This window comes from Urocampus carinirostris, chromosome 1 (genome assembly GCF_059441175.1).
Source record: "Urocampus carinirostris isolate Australia breed hairy pipefish chromosome 1, RoL_Ucar_1.0, whole genome shotgun sequence".
NCBI lineage: Eukaryota > Metazoa > Chordata > Actinopteri > Syngnathiformes > Syngnathidae > Urocampus > Urocampus carinirostris.
In genome coordinates this window covers 15595106-15621649 of record NC_142349.1, presented here as the reverse complement: position 1 = coordinate 15621649, position 26544 = coordinate 15595106, and the positions used below count along the sequence as shown (strand labels likewise).

The window sequence follows — 26544 nt, the reverse complement described above, 5'->3', positions numbered from 1 at the left end:
AGAACTTTCAATTAATCAATCATTGTTATAGAAAGTATAGAAAGAGGTATACCGTAAAACGTGGTGTAATAATGCACAGTTATAAATACCAATCTTATCCATCATTTTCTGCGGTACAAAATGCACACTTTCAAATTTATCGCCATGTTGGGGTTTCTAGGTGCTTTGTATAATCCGAAAATACACTAGTCATATTACATTATTGCTTGAAATAATAGAAAGTTCGATACCTCTTTTACCTAGCTGTGACGTCTTAGCAATGTACATAATTCCAGTGGGTTAAAAACACTGGAAGTACTTCATTGTATTAAAGTTCTTGTATTGCTCCTACAATCATTTGCAAATGGATCCATGCACAGGCGGTGGTGCAGACGGTGGACAACCTTCTCCGTCCTGAAGTCCTGGTCTCCTGGCAGGACATGAACAGCACGGAGCAAGCGCACACAGCCACCATGCTGCTGGACATCCTGGAGAAAGGAGCATTCCTCCTGGCCAACAACATGTATGGGAGTCGTTTCTCCGACCGAGTGGCCAACATTGGTGAGCTGCAACACTTGTAAACCTCCATAAATGCTTGTTTCTTATAAATTGTATTGATTAGTTTGGAAAATCTTTTAAATTGTATAGTGTTTCTTTTTCAATCTTGTTTTAAAGCAGTGGACACCAACCAATACCGGTCAATCACAGCAAATTGCCCCCCTTATTAATCATTGCATTTTCCCTTATTAAGCGATAATAAAACTTACACGATTTAGTCAGAGTGTAACAGAGAATGTGGAACAGAAACAAAGGTCATTTTGTAAAGTTTATTTTATTAGCATCTTCTGTATTTCTACTTTTTTTTCAATTTAGTTAGTTAGTTAGTGCTTATTACACAAGTCAGGTTAGAGATTATTGAATAAAAATGGGCAAGACGAGATCGGTCTAACAAAAATCGAGTTAAAAAAAAATCCCAGACAAAAGTTGTAATATAGCGTACACAACTAGAGAAGATCAAAAAGCGTATGAAATACAGGGAAAATGTAGAATTTGACAGGTATGAAATTGTGACTCAAAAAAAAGAGTCAACAAATAAATCGTCTCGTTCCATTCAAACTCTTACTCCCACTTCCGCTGTTTTGGGTTAATAATGCGCGCATATCCTTTGGTGATCTGGTGATGACGTTGGTAGGAAAGGGGTCACTATGTAGCAAAGCGGGATTTTCTCAGTCTTCACCTTCATTAGCAATCTACAATGACGTTGTTGTCTGCCACCAGTGACCACTACAATCTGGAGTAAAGCCAAAGTTGGCAAGATGATATTCATCATCATCATCAGTAGGGTCGCGGGGGTGCTGGAGCCCATCCCAGCAATCATCGGGCAGTGGGCAGGGGACACCCTGAACTGGTTGCCAGCCAATCGCAGGGCACACAGGGACAGACAACTCACTCGCTCAGTCACACCTAGGGACAATTTGGACCGGCCAATTCACCTGAAATGCATGTCTTTGGAATGTGGGAGGAAACCGGAGTGCCCGGAGGAAACCCACGCAAGCACGGGGAGAACATACAAACTCCGCACAGTAAGGTCGGGAGCTGGATTTGAACCCACGCAGGAGGTTCCCACGACCTCAGAACTGTGCCGCACACGCGCTAACCACTGCGCCGCCGTGCTGCCCCGGCAATATGATATTAGTCCTTTTATTTTTTTTCAAAGTTCAAAAATTGTTATTAGGCGTACACTATTTAAAATGACAAAAAAAATGTATCAAATACAGGGAAAATGGTTAGAATTGACAGGTATGCCAACCTTCTCTTTACCACGGACGGGTTTAATGTTTGGAGATATTTTCATGGCCCAGCCCAAGTTTAGCATTAAACATGTACTTTTCAGAAATAATAATATCAACAATAATAACAATGATAACATGAGAAGTAATAATAAAAACAATAATAATAACAACAATAAGGGCAGCATGATGGCACAGTGGTTAGCGTGTGTGCGCCATAGTTCTGAGGTAATGAGATTGAACCTCCTGTTTTGCATGTTCTCCCCGTGCTTGCATGGGTTTCATCCGGGCACTCCGGTTTCCTGCGACATTGCAAAAACATGCACGTCAGGTTAATTGGCCGGTCCAAATTGTCCCTAGGTGTGAATGAGCGAGTGAGTTGTCTGTCTCTGTGTGCCCTGCAAATGGCTGGCAACCAGTTCAGGGTGTCCCCTGCCCACTGCCCAAAGATGGCTGGGATGGGCTCCAGCACCTCCGCGACCCTACTGAGGATAAGTGGTATAGATAATGGATGGATGGATGGATAACAACAATTATTCTAATAAGCGTAAATCCACTGTGTAGGCTGTGCAATATTTGGGTGTTCTCGTAACAACGCACCATCATCAAATGACGTGGGCAACTGCACCAACACACTCGCTATTGTAGCGCTCATCTCAAAATGTCTCATTGAAGCGCATCCCATGTAATCAGAAATACAAATTCACAAATTAAACTGACCATTGCAAAAAGTGTGTTGGTGTTGTGGTGTTACCATGCACTGCTTGTCCCGATGCGTCTTCCAACTGCAATGATAGATCTTACGTTTTGTTTTGTATCCGTAACATGACCATTTTCAATGCAGATTGGCTGTAGCTGACACTAAATTGCAGACAATTTTTTTATCCCTCCCATACTGGTGTTTTACCCTTCTCTTTCACCGCAACTGTTGCACTGCCAGACAAGTAACTGACATTAATTCAAACGCATCCCCTCAATTGCCTAGTTCACATTCCGTGTGAATGTATCAGTGTTACTAGAAAAAATGAGCAATAATGTTTTTTACTCTTTTTAAATTTTATTTTCTGTGCCCATGGCCCAGTGTTTGGGAACCACTGTTTTAAATGATCAAAGCACATTTTAATTTGGTTTTCCATTAACAATTTAGATTTCTGCCAATGGGAATCAAGATTTTTTTTTCTAAGATGGATGTTGTATTTTGTCCCGATGAGATCTGGAGGTGCACGTCCTGAACACGGAGATGGAACTGCAGGACCTGTCGTTTCCTCTCAACTACGCCAACGATAGCGCCATCCATCTGTCAGCATCTACCATCAAGCAGTACAGTCGCAATGGTCTGTCAACTAATATTTAGCTGCATTTTGTTTGAAATAATGGAGTTTGTTATTGACAAAATGATGTACGGTAACTGACAATTTCTAGTGGTGGATAGGAAACTACAGTGTATATATATTTTTAAGTAAAAATAATTATTTTTAAAAGGAAATTGTTTGACCGTCTTTGCATTTAAATATTTTTTATATTGTTTCTTGTTAACAAATGATATTTGGGATAATGTATAAATAAACTTATGATTACTAGTATTAGTAGTAGTAATGATTAGTGGTCCCCAAAAAGGAATGCTTATTAGCTTTGAATCAAATGTTAAAGCAGTTTGATGTTTTAATAATAAACTTATTATTATTATTATTATTGTAGTTTTGATTTTCTTGTTAAGATGTGATATTTGTTTTTTTACAATAATGCACAATTATTATTAGTAGTAGTAGTTTTAGTAGTATTGAATGCTGTCAAAAAAAGGAAAACTTTATATGTGCTGCAAAAAATTTGAACTTTGTTACTCTCAACTGCCATCTCCTGGCTTAAAGTCATGATCGGAGCCTCAGTCAGCTTATTCATGATGCGTGTGCAAGTACAAACTCTTGTTTTTTCATCTTTTTGGGAATTTGGGTTGCCGTTTGGACTTTGCTGGAAGCAGGCCTTTTCTTACTCTTATCATTTTCATTCTAAACTGACAAATACTACATGTAAAAAAAGTTATGAGCATGAAACCACCCTCCAGCAGTCACCACAGCCCCTATTCCTCGAACCCAATGTGTTCCGCCCTAAACAGCCCTGATAAAACTAACATAAAAGCGCATAGGCGCAGTGGAAAATAAAGCATAAGGGCTGTTTGAACTCAGTTGGGCATTGTTAACACATACTTGATAGAGAAAATATGTAACTTTTTGAGGACATATCAAAAAAGGCACCCCACTTTAAAAACTTTTGTTTTTGTAGATTTTGTAATAATAGCAGTCATTACTATTGTCATTGTAGTTTTTAATGATTTTTATCATTATCAATGTTGTAATAGCATTTAAAACACAATTATAGTAGGGCCGTATGCATTAATATACCTTTGATTGTAGTTAACATTGACATCAGAATGATAAAAACAATACTTATACTGTGTCAGCGGTCACATGTGTCCCCAAGACCATCATATCCCCATACCGACCCCAACACTCCACTTTCTCACAGTTCATTTGCATTTTAATGCAAGCCTAAAGCGGCAACTGAGTTAGTGCTTTATAATACCTGGCTAATCAGATTAACAAAAAGAACAGAGAGCATTTATTTTATGTTTTTTTTTTTTTGCTCTGCAACTGTTTGGAGTCTTAATGGAATGACCAGGCAGGCATGTCGATCACAATCGGGCCCGCCGGTCGCAGGCGACAATCTGAGCAATCTTCCGCTCTCATCCCAATCCCTCCTCTGTTGTCTGTCTGCGCTCGGCAACCAGATTAGAATGATTGAAACAAACGCACATGAAATATTCATATGGTATAATAAGAGATCTGTGAATGCTTGAGGGATGAATGTTTCATTGCCCTCCGCATTAAATCTCGCTTTTCCTCCGCCCTTTCAAATGAAACGCTCCTTCCCATCATTCTATCCTTCACTAACTCCCTCTCTTCATCACCCGCTCTCTCGCCCTGTCAACCTGCCCCCCATTTCTGTCACTCTTTTTGTCATTAGAATATTACGCCCCCGTTTTGCTTTAATTTTCACTCGCAATTTCACTTTGCGCTGTGTCCCTCAGGGCAAGTGAAAGTGGTTTTCATCCTGTACAAGAACCTGGGCTCCTTCCTGTCCACCGAAAACGCCACGGTCAAGATGGACGTGAAGTCGGCCCACGGCCGCAGGCACCTGGCGGTCAACTCCCACGTTATTTCGGCCTCAATCAACAAAGAGTCCAGCCGGGTGTTCCTCACCGAGCCGGTGGTTTTCACGCTCAAACATCTACAGGTGGGTGCTTCGTTGACCTGATGTGCAAGGGAAGTTTTTAGTGTGCAGTCAATAACTAGAAGCAAACTTTACATCAAGCAGCAGATAGTGAAGAGTTCTTTTAAAAGTGTCTAGTTACTGATTGTTGTTCCAGTTAATTGTAAATCCTAAAATAAAACAAATACAATTGCCTGTTGTGTTTTGAAAGGTATTGCAAAATTCTAAAACAAACAAAAAGTGAGAAAATACTACATGGTTTTTGCAGAAAATCTATCTATACTTTATCTGTATGTTCCTGGGTTTGGCAAGCCAAAATGTTAAAATAAGTTCGAAAAAAATACTAAAAACACATTTGTCTGGAGTCACAAAAGATGAACAGCCTCATGTAAGCCCTATAATGAATGCAACAGATGACATATGTATCTATATTAGCTTTATTAGCCTACTATCAAAATTACTAAGTTGGATGCAGCGCATGTTGTGGAGAATGATGCACCACAGACTACTCAGTTGTAGGACACCGCCTAAAGTTTAACTCCGGTACAATATAATGGAGTTAAACAATATACATACCATTGCTTTGATTAAATTAAAGAAATGAAATAAAGAAATCCAATTTTTAATGTCATTTTTATTTTGAAGATTCAAAGAAACAACAACAAAATGGACCATGCATAGGATGCCCAAGGTTTGGGCAACGAAAAGAGTGCAATGAAACGCAGCATGCATTTTAAAAAAATAAAACAACAGCCTTTTGAAAAGGTAGGTGACATCAAAATAATACAGTTTCAGTTGAAATTAGGAGTGTAATGTTGCATTGTGATACTACCCCTTTCAAAAGGGTTTCAGTCTGAGTTCCGCTCTATTCTATCACAGGAAACACGGGAAAAAAAGGAAAACGAGCACAGGAGAGATTTCCCAAAGTAGTTGAAATGTAATTTTATTCCAAACATTTGTACAGCACAGGAAAACGTTCAAAGTATTTGTGACATGTTTCTCCAACTACAGAAACCTTATTAAAATAAAAATAGATTTCCCTCCCACATCTTTTACATTTTGTAAAGTTTTTTGGAGAAGCGCAAGGGAGCCACTCCGCAGCGCTAAAAACATTCATGCGGCTCCTGAGCCGCGGGTTGTTACTCTCGCTATATTCCTATTATTTCCCAAGAGGATGCATTCTGAAACAGCCTCTTTCATCTTTGATTCCTAGCTGTGACGTCATGTGAGTAACATCGGCAACCTAACAATCCAGTCACCCCATCATCAAAAGTTATGAGTGTTTTAAGCCAGTTTTGGTAATGTTTTGGGAGAATGGTAAGGTGTTGTGTCACAGGTGGATTCAGTAGCGGTACAACAAAGGGTAAGCAGCCATAAAGCGTCTTACTGGTAAAAATAACGGAGAGTATGAGGGGGCTAACCGTGACCAATCAACAAAAGTGTCTGCAGGTTCAATGGAAAAACACGAGGTTCGCCGAGCAAAAGGACGCAGTAAGCCAGGCGAACCGGTAACCAACAACAAAAAACAGCGATGGCTGCAAATGGGAACGAGGCCAGGAATAAACCAATGGATGTGGCGGGCTAGCTGGCTGCTAACGGGGTATAACCGGGAGCAAACAAAACATATCTGCAAGTGAGTTGTCCAGCTCTCTATGCCCTGCGACTGGCTGGCAACCAGATCAGGGTGCCCACTGCCCGAAGATAGCTGGGATGGGCTCCAGAACCCCCGCGACCCTACTGATAAGCGGTGCAGATATTGAATGAATGAATGAATTGTAAGGAGGAACACTATTTGTTCTGTGCCTAATTGAACAATCGGGTGAACTTGTAGGCTAGTCATTGCTATCGATTATTTCATACACCTGGAACTGGTAGCGTTTTCTAGCCACATGAAGTCAGGCATTGTCATAGACCAGGATGAAGCCAGTTCCCACTCCACCAGCTTAGGTTCTGACAACGGGTCCAAGGATGTCATCCCGACACCTATCAGAAGTCAGCAAGCCATTTGAATTATAATTAGAATCAGAATTGTATTTGTTGTCATAGCTAACCACATAATGAACATTGTTTACTACGAGATTATACATGGCATTCCGGGATAAACATGTAAAAATGACTTAAAAGAGCAAAAATAAGACAAAAAAGAATTCCAGGATAAATAAGCAATAATATTTACAATGTAATAATGGAGACTGATCATGGTTGAAAATATTGCAATTACATTTAGCAGCAACAAAATTACAAAATGAGTCAATGAATAAAATTCAAATTCCCATTTTTCTATACATAAGCCATATATATATATATATATATATATATATATATATATATATATATATATATATATATATATATATATATATATATATATATATATATATATATATATATATATATATATATATATATATATATATATATGTGTGTAGTCTTGTGTGCCTGTTTAGGGTGGTGATTTCCCTGGTGACGAAACTGGCTCTGAGCTTGTTAGTCATTGCATTAGGGGCATGTTGCACCTACAAGAGTAAAGCGGGTCATAGAGGTGGTCTCTTCCAGACTGGGTAGAGAAATATGATTTCCCGGGTTGTAAGGATGACTCTCTGTATGATTTTCTTGCTGCAGTTTTCCGTGACGTCGTATGGCAGAATGCTCTTCACGGTGGCTTTATAGAATGACACCAGCAGTTTCTGGTCCAGGTTTCTCTTTCTGAGCACACTCATTACGTAAAATTGCTGCTGGGCCTTCTTGTAGAGGTCTATGGGTCGTTTCAGAGAAATACCTTACTGAACTGAACCTACCACCAAAGTGGTCATGCTGAATGATGTTTCAGGCAGGATAATGTTTTCCACCGCATCTCCAGACCCTTTCACGTCTGCCGCGTGTGCTGATTTTTTTAAACTTTTTTTTCTCCCAGTTGGACAACAATTACTACAGCCCAAACTGCTCCTTTTGGAACTATTCTGAGCGCTCCATGACTGGCCAGTGGTCCACACAGGGCTGCAGGCTGCTGGATAGCAACGGCACACACACCACTTGCTCCTGCAGCCATCTTACCAACTTTGCCGTGCTCATGATGCACCACGGCACAGACGTAAGTAAATGAGGAGGTGTCTTCTGTTATGCTATGCGTCAGCTAGCATATATTCCAGCTCGGTCAAAGTATTCCCTATGAAGGGAATATATTAACAATGAAATGGTACCACTGGGAAGGTGTATGAGTCATTGCTGTGCATATGACTGTCGAAGTACACTGCTGTTGAAGAGCTTGGAGTCCCTGAAAAGGTTCCCTATTTTTTAAGGAAAAGCATCTTTATTCAATAAAGATTTTTTTATTGTGGTAAATGACTATTTTAGCTGCAGATTTCTGGTTTTAATGCAGTGTATGCACAGGTGTATTTAGGCCCACATCCAGCAACCAGCATTCGAGAGTTCTAATAGTATATCGTGTTTTTCAAGTGAGTTCGAAGGCTAATGGATGATTAGAAAACCTTGTGCAATTATGTTAGCATTGGTTAAAAGTTTATCTGGTTAAAGAAGCTGTAAAATGACCTTCCTTTGAGCTAGTCGAGTAGCTACATATGTAGTTGTGATTAAACTTTCAGAATGAACAGTAAAAGAGAAAGTTCATGTCAAAGTTGACGGTCTATTCTTTTTCTAAGAAATGTACGCTATTTCGTGTGGGATATTGCCAAGAAACTGAAGATCAACAATAGTGCGTACTATCCCCCCACAGAGAACAGCACAATCAGGCTCCAACCAAAGTAGAAAGAGAAATAGGAAACCCCGCTTTACAAGTCAGCAAGAGGACAAGTGCATTTGAGTCTCTAGTTTAAGAAATACACCTTTTAGACCAGCAACTTGGTCGACTATTACCCACAAAACACCAGTGTCAACATTTAGAGTGAAGAGGCAACTTAAAAATGTCGGCCTTAAGGCAGAGTAACAAAGAAAAAGCTATATTTGAGACTGGCCAAGAAAAGGAAGAGATTAATATAGGCTAAATAACACAGACATTGGACAACTCTTTTGATAGATAAAAAGTGTGATTTTTCATGGAAAACACCAAACTGTCAGGCTGACCCCAAACTTTTGAACGGTAGTGTAACTGCTTAAATTTCAAAATAATTGAGCTTCAAACTGTCAGGACCAGAACGGAAACAGGACCCACTCGCGTATGTTTACCACAAGTTTTATTAAAGGAACAAGGAAGGGGTGCGCCCACAATCCGGTGTCTGCTCTCGTACTCGGCTTGTGACTCGAACACGGATGTGGATCTTCTGTAGCGAGCGATGGCGGAACTGGTCGGTTGCCTGGACTGGGAGAGCAAGACGTGTTCGGGGTCGGAAACGAGTTGTAAGCCGGGACGGGAGAGCAGACGTGGTCGAGATCAAAACAGGTCGTTGCGAGAGACAAACAGGAGCAAAAAACGGGACAAGCGTGAGTCAGGGTCAAAAAGGCTTGCCAAGTACACACAGAGATTCAGAGATGGACTGACAACAGGAGACTGACAGGAGTGGGTTCAAATAGTGATGGGGAGCCAATCAGAACCTGCGACGGTTGGCACAGCTGAGTCACATCAGTAATCATGACACAAACAACATAATTCTTAATCATCCTTCCTATGGTTTCCTTTCCCTTTATTTGTCAATTTTCTGACATTTTATTTGCGTAGAGCTCCTTTTTGTTCTCAGGTTTTTGCCCTTGAAATGAGGTAAATTATTGTAAAAATAAAAGTAAAATAATTCAATTTCCCGGCTGAAGTAACTGCATGGCTGTGTCTGCTTCTATTGGCATCATGGTCCAGCAGTTGGAGTAATTAATGCAGACACATGAATGTGTGCTGCATGGGCTGACAAGCTCTTTGTTGTGAAATATTTTCCTCCGTCCATCTTTCAGGCCAACGCAAGCAGAGGCTTACAAATTCCTGTTTTCCTATTTCCAGCTGACATTCACATGATTGTTTTTTTTTTTCTTTTCATGCGGAACGTCTTGTCTGTATTCTTCACACTTTAGCTCTTTGCATATATTTACAAATATTAAATGGAACGGTGTTGCCTCCGCCCCCACCCCCTTCCCCTTGTTCTGTTGCACGGTTGCTCATCGCTCATCCCTCTGTCTTCCTCGCTCGCACTTTGTCTCATGTTGTTGCCACTTCAATTTGTCTTATTTGTCCCGGTGTGCCCCCTCTCGTTTTTCTTCATTTCCCCTACCCCTCACGGGGCCTAAGTTCCAGGGCCGAATGCACGAGTTGATCCTGTTCGTGATCACCTGGGTGGGGATTGTCATCTCGCTGGTATGCCTGGCCATCTGCATTTCCACCTTCTGTTTCCTGCGTGGCCTTCAGACCGACCGCAATACTATCCACAAGAATTTGTGCATCAACCTCTTCATCGCTGAACTTCTCTTCCTCATCGGCATCGACAAGACAGACTACCAGGTAAGGATTGTTTTTAGTTTAGGAACTGCCTTTGGTGGTGATCGACTTGAACTGGATCATTCTTAAAATAGAAATACAAAATTGTAATGAAATGGGACTGCACGGCAGCTGAGTGGTTAGCACGTCCACAGCACAGTTCTGAAGTCATTGCTTCAAATCCAGCTTAGAGCCCTCCTGTGTGGGGTTTGCATGTTCTCCCCCTGCTTGCATGGGTTTCCTCCTGGCACTCCGGTTTAATAACACATTCCGAAAACATGCATGTCATGTTAATTGGACGGTTCGAATTCTCCCTAGGTGTAAATGAGCGAGTGAGTTATCTTTGTGTGCTCTGCGACTGACAGGCAACCAGTTCAGGGTGTCCCCTGCCCACTGCCCGAAGATAGCTGGGGATGGGCTCCAGCACCCCCGCGACCCTACTGAGGATAAGCAGTGCAGATAATGGATGGATGGATGGATGTTTCATTTAATGTTGAAATGTAAAGTTGGTTGTAGGCAAAAGTAAAAAAAGACAAGTAAGAAATTCCACAATGTGTACCAGGCTTTTTAAACAACTTTTTTAACATTTGTGCTGATGGCAAACATTTTTCATGTTTCTAATAAACAAAAACACAAGAATCTTTTTAAATTTAGACACAACCACATTCTAGTTACAAGACAGTTAGCATACCTGTTTAACAACATTACTTATTTTGTTGAATGTGTATTAGTTATTATAGTTTTTCTTTTTTGTACCACTCACAGAATCATTTCAACATGAGTTTGTATCTGTCAGGGTTCATACCGGTGCTTGAAATCCTTGAAAATTCTTGAATTTTAAGGTTGTGTTTTCAAGAGCTTGAATTTTGGGTTTAGTGCTTGTAGATGCTTAGAATTGTTGCCATGTTTCACAACAAGTCTACCTAAAAACTACACAGACACTGCTCTCGGGTGGTGTGATTCTTCTTCCTTCTTGATTAACAGCAGCTGACAATAGTTTGTATGGCATTGTCCTAAATAGCGTATTTGTCTCTTTTGGGTTACACCTAAGAGGACAGGTGCATGATAGACCTAAACAGGGTGCTATGAAATGTGCATTAGTACAATGAATATGTAATAATTATGGACATTTATTATAGGCCATGCAAACAATTACAGTGGTAAAGTATAAAGGGAAGAACTTCGGTAACTGAAGATATAAGCTACATATTACCATAATTTTACCCAACCACTATATGTGAAGAGATTTGTTTTCAAAATATTTGCGTATTGTATTTAAATGTTGTTCAGATCCACAAATATTTTGGCGATTTGCTCAAGATCTGAAAGATCTTTAGTCTTGCTGAATGCACACTCAAGACAGAAAGAAACTCGTCTAACTAAATCACAGATATATTTGTGGATTTGTAACAAACATGAATAACATCAGATTTCTTCTTTTAATGGTATTGGAGAATTTGAAAAGTTGGCTTTGAAAGTCTTTGAAAAGTGTTTGAATTTGGCTATGGAAATGTGTACGAACCTTGACCTGTATATTCATTCAAGTTCTGCCAGGATTCTCCGTTTCCTTCACCTAAACCAAAGTACTCTGGCTGTCCGCTGTCTCCTCTATCTGATTTTCCTTCCTGCTTCTCCTTGTCCAATCTCTTTGCTTCAGATCGCCTGTCCCATTTTTGCTGGACTCCTGCATTTCTTCTTCTTGGCCGCCTTCTCGTGGATGTGTCTAGAGGGCGTGCAACTCTATCTCATGCTGGTGGAGGTGTTTGAGAGCGAATACTCCCGCAAAAAGTACTACTACCTGTGCGGCTACTGCTTCCCCGCGCTGGTGGTGGGCATCTCGGCGGCCATAGACTACAGGAGCTACGGGACAAAGAAAGCGTACGTGTCGAGATGGGCACTCTGTTTTGGTTTCCTGTCGCGGCACCTGCTGATTGAGAAGCACTCCCGACAGGGAGCGTAATAGCCTCGCGCCTCCCTGCAGACCGGCTCTTGCCGACACACGCAGCCGAAATCCTAATGATTAGCCTTCACATAATAATCCGCCAAGACTGACAAATGGCGTGCAACTGTTTGAGCTCACTTTGGTCTAATTCCCTTCTCCTCTGTGTGCCACTCCAGATGCTGGCTGCGGGTGGATAACTACTTCATCTGGAGCTTCATTGGACCCGTTTCATTTGTTATTATGGTATTAGCTTTACTGTCTGCCAGCCTAATGGCTCTTTCTCTCTCTAGTGTGCGCTTTCAACATTGCACAGTCAAACCTGAAGAGTATCTCATGGCACTTTGCTTGAGGTTACCGAGAGTGCAAAGGCAGGCATTTGCCCTACGCTCCACTGCACTTTTATTTGATCGCTCTTTCTTTCTCGGCCTTTCTTTTTTGTCTTAGCTCAACCTCGTTTTGCTGATGATCACATTACACAAGATGATTCGGAATTCGTCGGTGCTCAAGCCTGACTCCAGCCGTCTGGATAGCATCAAGTGAGATGGACTTTTCAGCTTAACTTTTTACTAGTTTTTGAAGAGTTGTGGGTTGGGGGAGTAATATAGGGGCACCTGTATAAATGAACACCAGGTTAATGATTCAAAATTCCTTCATAATATTTGGATTGTTTTCAATAGGGGAGACTGTCATTTTGGAATGTTCACAAACTGTATTTTCTGGAGTCTACGACGCACCAGATTATAAGGTACACCCCAAAAAGTAGTCTTTTGTGAGTAAGGCACAGAAAATTAAAATCACAGTAACGGCTAGGGTTGCCTTAAAAATAAATATGTACTTTATTTGTGAACTGATTAATCCGGCGCCGATCGAAGGCGACGAGTCACGTCGATAGCTTCGCGTGACAAAATGATTTCCGGTAGATATCATGTTGATGGTTGATACTGGCTGAATAATAATAAATTTAAAAAAATAAAAAATAAAAATAAATCAGTCAAATTATTTTACTGATCACAACTGCAAAATTTGGATGCAATGTACCTGGATCACAGCAGGGAAAGAACTGCATCTTATCCACCAGCCGACTGCGGCCATAGATGACATAATAAAAGGCATTAAGTTTCATGTCATCATAACACTATATTTAGCCACTGTCCCGTGTTGTCGATGTTATTATTGGGCCAGTTTGCAATAATATTGCCATAAATTAAACCGGTCTGGTCCGGGACTATGAAATACAATATTGTATCGCTAACTTGCAAAGTCTTTAGGAGACGTTCAAAATTCTGAAACGAATTAAAATAAACGCATTGAGGGAAATAATTATTTTGCCTTGAAATATATAAATAAACGCATGGCTGCACGTATTCAACAACATTTGTTCCTCAAAAGCCTTAGTTTGAGCTAAGAAAAAGTGAAAGAAAATGTTGAACTGATTTTTAATTACTTTCTTTTTTCTTATTCCTCTTACATTTGTAACTGGGATGTGACTAAAAATAATGTAATACGGAGATCAGACCTTGTGCCCTTTTCCCATTTCATCTATGTCCTTTTTTTGTCTGGTGGTTAGGATTTGGTGTTTTATTGTGCCCATCCTAGTTCGATCCCCATTGCTACCATTGGTATGCAATTATGGACAGTGATAAATATTGACTGATAAATCAGTGCACAAATATGATTATATACACGTATCAATTTCCAATATTTTCTGTACGTAGGGTGTACCGTAATAAAGGCACACAGTCAAATGTCTGGCCAGTTTGGGGTTTTTGGGTGAGACTTACATACGGAGAATACGGTACAAGTGTTAACAAAAAACATGAGCATTATTGGTTCATAGCTTTTAAAGCAAACAATATATATACAATATTGCAGCTACACAATTTTTAAGTCAATATATGTATCTCACTGGCATATGTTATGTTTTCTTTGTTGGAATCAACTAATGTTAATGCCGGTTTCCAACCATTTAGTTCCTCACTTTTTACATCGTCTGCCCCCCAAGTGAGTTGCACTTTATCCCTATGTAAATCTGTTGAAAATTTTAAACAAACCACAATTCTTCAAAAACTGTTAAGAAAGGAAAATTATATCTTCACACTTAAAATGACTAAAATGACCATTTTATAAATGTATAGTTCAATAGATAATCAAAATAAGGAGAGAGGACATCAATGACTGTTGAACTTTCAAGGGGAACAGTAGAGTGCTGAAAAAGAAAAGCTCTCAGTTCCAAATTCAAAATGTGTTCTAAATGCCCTCCCGTTAGCCCTTTCTTTTTTAAACCGCCTAGGGTCCAAATTAGAAACAGGCATCCTATGCATTTTTTCTGCAGGTATCCAATATTAAAAATAGTATAAACTTATCAAAATTGTTTCAAAAATTGAATGAAAAGTTTACAATGTGCATTGAATAAGATTCTAAATTCATTGAAAATAAAAGGCTGATTTGTATGCTGAAGAACTGTTACCGATTTTCACATGTAACTTTGGATCAATATAAGTTTGACGTTTTTATCTCATTGTGTGTGCTGGCTTTTGTCTTTCAGGGCGTGGGTGTTGGGTGCGATCACCTTGTTGTTCCTCTTAGGCTTGACATGGGCGTTTGGCCTGATGTTCATCAATGAGAACTCACTGATCATGGCGTACCTCTTCACCACCTTCAATGCTTTTCAGGGAATGTTCATCTTTATCTTCCACTGCGCTCTTCAGAAAAAGGTTACGTTTCCATTTCTCCTAGACGTGTCGTGTGGAGTTTGGGGTATTTTTCCCATTCTGTGCTGGATCTTTCAAATCAAATCACATTAAATTTCTTAGTACAGCACTTTTCAGGAAATAGATTGCCACTCAAAGTGCTGTATAAGAAAATACGGTGTACAATATGCCAATAGAATCCCCTTCTTTATTACCACCCAACAACCTAAAACACCTAATTCACAGACACACAGAATGGTTAAAATACAATACGATTTCCAGACATTGAACCACACCATACCATGTACAACTGAGTGTCATCTGCGTAACTATGGAAACTGTTTCCTGATGACATCTCCAAGGGGAAACTTACAGATTAATGAGTACCGGGCCTAAAATTCAACTTTGGTGAACCCCACATTTAAACTTCAATAATTCTGGAAAGCCTGCCTTCATATTTACTAAGAAATGTCGGTATTTGAGGAAGGAACAAAACAAGTTAAAACTGTACAAGAGATGCCCACCAAGTTTCTGAGTCTATTTCATAAAATATGGTGCACTACTGTGTAAAATGGAGCACTGAGATCCAGTAGCACCTGAACTGTTTATTAAAATCTATATTATACCTGATATGATTTTAAATATTTTAAAGGGCAGGTTTATGCACTGTTGTTGATCCTAAAACCAGACTGAACTTACTCTAAAATGTTGTTTTCTTTCTGGAAATGATACAGCTGAATAAAATAATATTTTTACAATCTTGCTTAAAAATGGTTAGTTTGAAGTTTTAAAACAGGGATGGTGTAGTAATAATCTGTAGTTTGCAATAATGTGGTCTGTGCAGCCCTTTGGGACTCCTTGTGATTAAAGGTTGTGCAGATAAATTTGACTTGACTCGACACTGGATGGTAATTGTTTAAAATGCTCTAGTTTTTTGTGTGCTTCTTTAGATGGGGCCTTACCACCACTGTTTTAAAGGCGGCAGGAAAAACGTTTTTCTGATAAGACCCATCTACTTCAGTACATTCAAAATCTGTTCATCAAATATTTTATAAAACGTCTATAAAGGAGTTGGGAGATATGGCTCTAAATGGCAGGTTTCCGGGCTGACTTGGGAGAAAAATCGACCAAGTGTCCTTGCATCAACCAACGCAAAACCTTCCAGTGTTTCCTCAGCTAGAATCAATTGTCTAGGTATTATAGATCTTACATTCTGACAGGCTAAAAGGCTGCAATGTATTTTGGTCATTTTACTTATAAAGTGCTCTGCAAAGTATTCACAAGAGCGTTTGTCGACTCCAGTGGGGACCTTTTAAAATAAACTTTAGTTAATAGGTCAAAGGTGGAGAGAAGCAATTATCGATTAATTGAACTGTACATGATATATTTGGGAGAAGCATTTTATCCTTACCTGTCTGCAAAATGTTATCAAAATATACAAAAAATGAATCTACACTTCTTTAGCACACCCCTCAAGATTAAGACCGGTTTTTCGTGGCTGAGGTGTTTTCTGCCAATATGGAAAAAATCCTTTAAACTGCTTTGCTTGTGTTGCAGGTCCACAAGGAGTATAGTAAGTGCCTACGTCATTCCTACTGCTGCAACCGCACAACCACCAGCAGCTCCCATGGCACCATTAAAAACTCGGGCCTGCGCGCCAACAACCGTTACTACAGTGGCAGCCAAGCTCGCCATGCGACAGCCCACAGACAGGTACAGGAAAGACAGACATACTACACACTCCCTTTTTGCACCATGCACGCTTTTTTTTACTTTTTCTTTCTATATATCCTTTTCCCCTGCGCTTTACGGCAGAATCTCTGGGCTCTGGGCTCACTACAAGTGATGATGCATTCAGTGTAGTTTCGCAACTTGTTATCACCAAGGAGCTTATTCTCTATGCTACTTTCAATTTGCGTTTGTCTAGGAAACAAACAAGTTTAGGTCCATTGACTAAAGCTTGTCAGGTGCTAGATTTTTTTTTTCCTATTCATAACCTTGTGTTGTGCTCTGCACTCTAGGTGGCTAACTTGCCTATCATGGCCATCACAAAGACATGTGTATTCTATAATCAAATGTCATCTTTGTGTTGCTGTAAAACATTGGTAATAAATTGTTTTTGTCACCAAGATATGCTCCTTGGTGAATATTTTCTGTTTTGATTTTTTTTTTGTCCTTGCCTCATGTACCAAACATCATTCAGGAAACACGCCGCCTAGTAATCATGCACAATTCTTCCATGCAATAAACAGCGTTTTCATAATGGGTTCGTATCAGCCACTTCAGTCATGTCTGGCACGTCTTTTAGTTGTTCGGCCCTCATTTGATGACATGACATTTCTCGGCGTGTAGTCTCTTGTTTTCTTTGTGGCTTATAGCAAACCCTGCTGTTGTGATTACAGCATCCCCGCAGAGCTATAAAAGTCCGCCCTCAAAACCTCCACCACCGCATTCTCGTTTTCTTTATTCTTCTCACCAACTGCCGCTTTTTCCCTTCAGAGTCGGATCCGCCGCATGTGGAACGACACAGTTCGGAAGCAGACTGAGTCTTCCTTCATGGCAGGGGATCTCAACAGCACGCCCACACTCAACCGAGGTGAGTTTTCCTGCGATTGCAATTCACACCCAACTAGAGGGTCTAGCGAAAGTATTGGCCATTTCAGGCTTCAAACTTAAATCTAAAAAACAGTAAATATATTTTAAGAATGGGCTAGACACAATTGTGAAGTGGAACCAAATTGTTTGAGCATTTTATATTATTTTTTAAATTAAAAAAAATTAAAAAAGGTAAGTGTTGTAAAAGTATTGTCTGTCTGTTTTCTCAGCTCCCCCAACTGACTCCAAAAGTTTGTTGATGGATTTTGAATGATCGGATGTCCACCTAAATGACCAACAAAGACTGAGTGTACCTGTGTGTCATTAAGTCTCAGTTAGACAGCATTATGAAATATTATGACAGCATTATAAAGACCAGAGAACACACCAGGCTGGTCTGAGATAAAGTTGTGGAAAACTTCAAAGCAGGAATAATTTCAAAATGTAGAGAGCATAAAACCTCTACAAACCCACCAAGACCTGACCGTTCCTCTAAAGTTTCTGTCCAAACAAGGAGAAAACTAATCAGAGAAGCAACAAGGAAGCCCTTGATCACATTGGATGGCCTGCAGGCATACACAGCTGATGTGGAGCAATCTGTGCATAAGACAACTATTAATTGTACTCTTCATTAATGAGCCCTTTATGGAGGAGTGGTAAGAAAACAGCCCTTTCTGAAAGAATGCCATTAAAAAGACCCGTTTGACGTTTGCAAGAAACCACATCCTAGACACAAATAACATGTGAAACAAGCTCCTCTGGTCAGATGAGATCAAAATCAAATGTTTTGGGCTGAATTCAAAGCATTACATTTGGCATAACACTGCACATCACCTTGAGAACGCCATCCCCACTGTAAAAGATGGTGCTGTCAGCATCATGCTCCCGAGATGCTTTTCTTCAGCAGGGACTGGGAAGATCATTAGAGTTGATGGAAAGATGGAGGGAGCCAAATACAAGGCGATTCTGGTAGAAAATCTAATGGATTCTGCAAGAGACCTGAGAGTGTTATCCTCAGACCCTAAACACAAAATCACAAAGCAAAAATCTACAGCTAACTAACAATATAAAGGCGTTAGAAAGGCCAAGTCAAACTCGATAAGTCAATCATTTAGAGCCTGAAATATGGGAATATGCAAAAAAGTTCTTGGGGGGGGCGCTGTACACTTGAGCACAGTAGGCTAAGAGAAAGGTAAGGTAAGGTAAGGTAAGGCGCACTGGATTACAAGCCGTGCCTCCGAGAATAGCCTTTTGTCATATTTTTTTTCCATACATAAAGCGCATGAAATGGAGACTACAGTAAGAGCTAGTCGGGCTCTTTATACACTCACGGCGTACATTAAGTGCAATGATTAATCACTTGATAAGAATAGCTGTTTAAAATCGATAAATCTTGTTTTTAAAGGGAATCAAACTTGTACTGAAACAGTTAGGGCACCAACACTCTACCACCGGTACAGTTAATATGCGAAAAGGCATTAGTCCTTATCTCTTTATCACACTAGGTTTACAGTGCCAGAAACTTTTATTTGTTAGGTTAAACAGTATCTCCAGTATTTGAGATTAAGCCAGTAATGATTAGCAATGGATCAAACAATCGGGAATATACTGTTGGAAATGCTTCTAATCCTATCCAACTTATTCTGCGGGACATAAGGCACGCTGTTATAAGGGCAATAAGGGATTTTTAGGCATAAGTGACCTAAGCGGCTGCTTAGGGCCCCCGCAACCATTAGGGCGCCCCCCAAGAGTGATTAACTTTTTGTGTGCCAACAATGTCACTATTGTCACTTTGTATGTCCACTTAAAAATACTTTCCAGAAATACATCAAAAATACTACACAATACCACCAAAATAAATATCAAATACAGTCCCTAAAAACAGAGACCTCATATATATAGGATAATAGGTTTAAGTTGTGTTTAATTACTGAAAGAATGGCTAAATTGCTCAGATTAATTACATAGGTTGATTGTGTACTAAATAAGTCCAATTTCAGGGCTCCTACATCTAAATCTACATAATCATGTTAACTAGCAGGGTAGTTTATATGTACTACGTGATTGAGACAACCCAATCCAACAATTAATATACCTTTGATTGAATGTCTTCCAGATACATGATGATGAATATTTTGTTTCTTTCCAGTTCATTCTTTCAACTGGCGATTGATCTTCTCTTTTTTAACAATTTATGTTCATACTTTCTGCTCTACGTCGTGCTCAAAGTGTTACAATGCAGCAGATTTCTTTTCTTGATTGTTTTTTCTTTGTTTGCTTTCTTTCTTTAATAGAGTACCTTTAGAGACGACTGGAATAGAGAAGCACGTATCCATCTTTCCATAAAAAACTATAAATAATTAATTTTGCACAAAAAGAGCACGCATGTTAGGCGAGATTGGCCGATATTGAGTCCACAGTGTACACACCAATCATTTAAAGCACCCGTTTTCAGTGGGTCGCTGTATCTTGCCAAAATAATTCTAAGAAGAAGAAAAAAACAGAGGGTGAATTACACTCCATAACAGTAGATAGTGAAAATGCCATGCTCGAACTTTTCTACCTGTTCATTCAATGTGTTTTAGAGTGACCACATCTCATTTTATTGTGATGTTGTTGGTTTTATGTCTTTTTCTGCCTATAAAAATGGGTCCCAAAAATGTTGTGATAATGGGAATGAAAAGTGGAAAAACAGTGAAAGCAACGATCGAGTCAAAAAAGGTAACTATTGTGAAATACAAAAATGGTGTACCAGTGTCTGCCGTTAAATGCTGCTGGAAGGTACAATAAATGGCTTATCATTTTACATATCTTTTTATCTGAATATTTATCTTTACTAACTACATATTTGAATAATTAACAATGTTTAGGTACACACTTTGTATTTTTTTTTTTAATCGTATTTGGTTAGTTTAAAGCAGTTGTACGGGGTCGCTTACATGTGATGTAGTTTTACATGCGAGCATAAACGGGAAATAGTACAATAGTTTTGGTTTTGCTGGTCATTTAATGACGCAAAATTTCATGGGATTAATTTGAGAAGTGAATTTTTCTTGATTTCGGTCAATCATTTCATTAGGGGGGGAAGAAGGGTACTAAATTCAAAGCAGTTGAGAACCAGTGATCTCAACACACATGGGATAGGCTCCAGGTCACCTATGACCCTGATGAGAACAAGCTTACCCCCTAAAATTACATAAGGGGATAATTGGGTTGATTGCCGTCTGTCGACACATGATAAAACAAAATGAGCCACAATTGAGAAATCTCCTTTTTTTCTTTTGATTTTGCCCTTTGACCGTGCTTGTTTCTGTAATACACAAATTTTTCACACATAATTTACCTTGCTCTACTTTCTCTCCCTACTTCAATCTAGTAGCTCGGGTATTCCTAAGAGGACATCACAGGGAGCGTATTCACGTTTATGTGGTGGCATTTGCCTCTTTTCGGGGGAGCGGTGGGGAGGAATTGGGTTTTAGCTCTGGCAAGAGGAAGTATGAAAATGCAGTTGAAGAGACATTAGAGAAAAAGCCAACAAAAGTAGAGAGCAGGATCCGCCAGAGGGTTGTCATAGAAGGGGAGATGATGAATAAATAGCTGAGCCCGAGTGCTTCTTTTTATTTTCCACCTGACGAAGGCGGAGGCAGGCCGTACCTGCAGCAGCTTGCACTTGGCACTCCGTCATGCTGTCCTGTTTTTAATTTCATGGCATTTCTGCTCGAGGCTGCCTCGGGCCTTTTTACGCGACGTCCTCTCTGCTCTCTCACTTCTATTTGTCTTTTTGGTGGCATTCACATTTTCAGTGCAAAATTAACTCTGTTTCAATGGCTGCACTCCAGGACTACATAATAGCATGCATTACTTTTCCCTGCCCCCGCCCTCCGCGGACACCCCCTCCCCATCCTTCCCGTCTGCCGTGTTGAGAGCAAAAGCGAAACAAACGCAATAGCGGCAAACGGTAACCTAGCGTTTTCATTGTGTTTCTAGTCAAAGGTTACAATCAGGAGGCAGTGAAATGACTCCATAAAACAGGGCTGTAACATAAACAGCCCCGTTTGATGCAACTGTAAACATGAGTGCCATTTCAGATGTTATTACCCAGGGCTTGATTTCCATGCTTTCAATAAACAGCTAGTTTTTAAATATGCATGTTTTTCGCTTTTTTTCCATTTTTTTTATGATACAGCAGCCATGGGCAACCATCTTCTGTCCAACCCAGTTCTACAAACTCGGAGTGGCACGTCTCCATACAACACACTATTGGCGGAAAACTTCACCCCGCCCTCACCTGGCGTCTTCAACTCCACAGGTTAGCCAAACACACACACACACACATTACCGGTCATTACAATGTTTTTATTGTGATAAATAAAGAGAGTGCTTCCAAATGTTTGCCACCCCATTGTAAAACATGAACAGCATTTTAGTTATTGGCAAGCAAAATGTTAACAGGGTTTGTGTGGGTGCTTGAAATCCTTGAAAATGCTTAAAAGATTTGGTGATTTTGAATCCAAAATTAGGCATGATTTTTTTTTTTTTTTGTAATTTCACTTGGTAGACATAATAATGGTCATTCCTTTTGGCTGTCTTTACATGTAACACTATCAGGCACAACTAGTCCAGGAAGTACTCAATACATATGGCCTTTTTTATTATATTTTTGTATGAACTTGTCATTTAATTTCCTCCTGGTCCACAAAGTAAATCTGGTGTAGCTTACTCAGTAGGTGCTGCACTGTGCGTTGACTGTCAAACAAATCCAGCCAGCGTGCAAAAAACAGCCTGACTTTGCCATCTGGCCTCCTCTCCAATTACAATCTGATGAGTGAAGTTTCACTTTAGCTTTGACTGCCAATAATGAAGAGGGGAACAATCGTCAGCTCGTTGCTATGCAAGAGACCAAGCGTTGTGAATGTGGAGAAGAATTCAGTTTCGCCATGTTTGTATGATTTTGTTTTAGTTAAAATCCAACCTCTGAAAGAAGCACAGCTTGACACGCATTGATGCAGAGCTGCAAGATTGCACCCTGTATTTGTTGCAATTTGAGTGTAAAATATCATGCCCAAAATTGTGTTAATACTATGGAATTGAATGAGTATCTGACCATCTCTAGAAAATAAAAATGTCTTCATGTTATCAAGTAATATAATAGAACAGGAGATGCAATAATCCTTTTGGAGAGTGACACATCAGAAGGTTGCATTGTTAAATTATTTTACAAGAACAAACAAGTTATAAAGATAGATACAAAAGCTGATTGAGTTTTTATTCCATTATGATTTAAAGTTATTTTTGCCTTGAATGACATTTCCCTTCTTTCAATATTTTTGCTTCGTACGGCTCTCTATCGGACGGACAGGAACTTTCCGAGATCCAAGTAAGTACTTTCACTCCTTTAACTTGAGCTTAGATTGTGCAAAATTTTCAAACCCCCAAACTCAGGGTTCCCAAGTAGTCTTGAAAAGTCTTAAAAGACGTTGAAATCTTTATTTTAAAAATCAGGCCGTATTTGGCGTTAAACACAATTTTGGAATACAAACCCATTAATAAGGATAATATTTGTTTGAACTAAAATAATTTAGTGACATTTATCAATTGTGTTTTTAAATACTTCACCGATTTACTTTTGTGGCAACATCGCGTGACCACAATAACGAAACTATCAAAGAGGTGATGTGGTTTCAGTCGGGCCTTTCAGAGCAGACGCATGTCTTAGGTATACTCACGATACACATAGCAACTTCGGACGGAGAAAATTATTTTGGAAAGTGTGGGTTTGATGAAAAGTGGCTGTCTGACGAATGCTTTTCTCCATTACAAAAAGAGCTGTGCCAGGGACGGTGTACTATACAAGGCGCGACGATTGTGTGCAAGAAATATTTTGTTCTTTTTTTATTTTGTTTGTTTCAGTTCTGTTTTTTATTTTTATTTTTGTCGTTTTGTCTTGGATTTAACTTGCCTTAAGAGGTAAAAGCCCTGAAATTGGTGACTGTCATTTGTTTATGTCCAGAGATCACTTCCAAAGCCCGGGACCCTTGCGGAATGGAGACCCTCCCACTGAACGGCAACTTCAACAACAGCTATTCCCTCCGTACTGGTCCTGTGGGTGGTGGCAGCAACAGCTGCGACTTCCTAAGCAGCGGCAGTGGAGGCGGGGACAGCCCACCCCTGCTCAACCCACGCGGTTCTGAGACCCTCGGCGGCGGAGGGGTCCGGCGGAACCTCTCGGACGCGGCAGCCTTTGAGAAGATGATCATCTCCGAGCTGGTGCACAACAACCTTCGAGGCGGTGGCGTGAACGTGGTCGGGGTCAGCGGAACGGGGAACGACGCAGGTGACAGGGCGTGCAAGAACCTGGCCGGGGGTCACGCCAGAGGAGGCGTTGCATCCGAGTCTGGGGACCTCAACAACGACTTTCTGAAAGATGGCCGGCAGCGCACCCCACAGGATGTGGAAATGCTCTACAAAGCTCTGGAGGAGCCCTTGCTCTTACAGCGAGCACAGTCCATCCTCTACCAGAGTGACCCGGAGGAGTCAGAGAGTTATGCGGCCGACCTGACCGAGAGTCTTGACCACAGCGGTCAGAGTTCTAGTGGGCAGACTGGCAACAGGGCGCCGGACTCGCCTGCCCGGGATTCCCTCTACACCAGCATCAGTAACCTGCGAGACTCTCCCTACCCGGACAGCAGTCCAGAGCCCCTGGAGGTGGTGTCTCGATCAGCCCATCCCCCTGAAGAACTGTACTACAGCTCTGGGAGGCCTGCCTTGGGCTCTCGCGGCGCCCCCATGCAGACCTTCTACCAGGTACAGCCAAGGCGGCCGAGCGGGGACCCCGCGCACCAGGCTCAGGAGGCCTCTCACAATGAGGGCGACGGACAAATGCAGCTAGTAACCAGCCTGTGACCAAAACCCGCAGAAGCAAGTCCGGGGACTAAGGTGAGGGTAACAGTTGCCTCCCAGCCTTTGGCGCTCTCACGCCGCTCCACTTCCTGTTTGTTTGGTTGCCTTTCTTTCTTCTAAAATTCATAATAAAGACGGACAGAGTGACCTTCAGGTCCCCACAGGACGGCTTTGACTTTTCAAGGAACGTCGATCCAAGCTGAATTCTACCCAGTGTTTTACTCCTTTGGTACCATACCTTAAGGCCAAGTCCAGCACTCTGAATGTACCAACCTCCGGCCACAATTCCCCCCCTTTAGGATCTCTCAAATCTGCTGTTGTGTTTCCGGTGGCGAAACTATCCTTTTGTATTTGCCGAATTATTTACCCTTTGGTACCGGCCGTCATATGCTAGGTAGCTGTGAAGAACAGTGGAGTCTAGTACTCAGTTAGAAGCAAAATATGTCTCACAGGAAAGTTCTTTGTTGTTGCCAAAAATCTTTATTGTTGAGCCAGAACAAAAGAAAGTACCACACACACACACACACACACACACTCACACACACACACACACTCAAGTGCTCATTTTTTAACTTCATTTGAAGACAATTCAGAGGAGTTTGCCTTCTTTTGGTGGATTGGAGGTGGAAGTCCCCCCCTCCCGTCCCAGAACGTTTTCCCCAGCTCCCCTTTTTGCCTGTTTGCTTTATAAGCTTTCCAATACATGACTGCCTTGCTATTGTTTCTTGCTGAGAGTATTCATTTTGTTGACTTTGGATTTGCATCCCGGGAAATTGGCGGCGTCTGTGGCGCTTCCTACCCCCCCTGTAATTGCTGTGTTAGAACCTACCCAGCCCAAGTAGACTTTTGTCTTCTATGTGTGGTTATGAGTGACAACACTATAAACGTACGTGTACATAACGCAGAACGCCGCGTGATTTCGCTTTACAGTGTAAATAAAATTGGGACGGCGGCCGGATGATCAAAAGCAACAAACTAATAAGACGCAATGAGAAATGACTTCTTGTACTTGCAACAAAAGAGTAAAATAAAATAGGTTTTTTTGGGAAGATTGTGAGCCTTGGCCTTAAGTTTTATGTGCCAATATGTTGGGTGACATTGGCATTGTGTCGTCATCTTACCTTATCCTCAAAAATATATATCATTGTTAATATATACATTACAATTCGATATTTACATTAAAATATATTTTAGGTAAGAGAGCTTAGACCTAAGGGTTTTATTCGTTTTGGATGAAGTTAGGTTTAATTTATTCATGTGAATTTTGAATGTGGTTTGTTGGTATTGAAATTGTTATTTTAATTATTAATTTTGGATATTCTTTAATATCCTTTGTTAGAGTCAAGATTCACAAAGTATGTGTACTACACAACAAGACTTTTCAAGTCTCCACTGTGTGTCATCTACAAAAATTAAAGTTGTAGAGAAATATAGTTTAAAATCAGAAATATTATGCATGCAATAAAGACAAAAATTAAGGACTTCTGTAATTATTTCAATTAGTTTTGTAACAGTTTCAGTTGGTTGTTGTTTATTCAAAAACAATTTTTTTCTATTTCATGAAACTATTTTCATTATTTAAACTACCGTATTTCCTCATTATAAGGCCCCCTGTAAAATGAGTCTTTGGTGACATAGTTTTCGTATACAAAGCACACCGATATTATAATGCACATAGAATTAAAACTACAGTGAGGGCTGGGGTTGCCCTAAAATTAAAAAGGTACCATATTTGTGCATTCATTGATCAGTGGAAGTATACCGCTAAACACAATTGCAATTGGATACAACAGGAATCAAACTTTACCAGATCCTATCCTCTAGTCCACAAGGAATACAGGCGGCACACAAAAAGGCATTAGGTTTGATGCCATTATCTCACTTTTTTTACTCAAGTTGCCATGTTGTTGTGGCTATTATTGAAATGGGCGCAAGAGTATTGTCAGACATTAAACCAGTCTGTGGGAC

General features: G+C 40.4%; 1 protein-coding gene across 11 annotated transcripts in view; it reads left to right on the top strand.

Moving 5' to 3' along the window:
* The window catches only part of adgrl1a (adhesion G protein-coupled receptor L1a), a 278192-nt gene extending 252564 nt beyond the window's left edge, over positions 1-25628 (top strand). For 8 of the 11 annotated variants that reach the window (XM_088328480.1, XM_088328463.1, XM_088328418.1 and 5 more), the window contains 14 exons: positions 360-540; positions 2981-3103; positions 4855-5060; positions 7951-8127; positions 10264-10473; positions 12107-12327; positions 12568-12634; positions 12836-12927; positions 14937-15105; positions 16639-16794; positions 17581-17677; positions 21863-21985; positions 23036-23053; positions 23687-25628. In XM_088328480.1, coding sequence (XP_088184606.1) covers positions 360-540; positions 2981-3103; positions 4855-5060; positions 7951-8127; positions 10264-10473; positions 12107-12327; positions 12568-12634; positions 12836-12927; positions 14937-15105; positions 16639-16794; positions 17581-17677; positions 21863-21985; positions 23036-23053; positions 23687-24579 — 2733 coding nt within the window. In that variant the 3' untranslated portion in view covers positions 24580-25628. The remainder of the gene's footprint in view (positions 1-359; positions 541-2980; positions 3104-4854; positions 5061-7950; positions 8128-10263; positions 10474-12106; positions 12328-12567; positions 12635-12835; positions 12928-14936; positions 15106-16638; positions 16795-17580; positions 17678-21862; positions 21986-23035; positions 23054-23686) is intronic. The other 3 variants (XM_088328459.1, XM_088328453.1, XM_088328471.1) reach the window with 3 other exon arrangements.
* Positions 25629-26544: the final 916 nt, after the last annotated feature.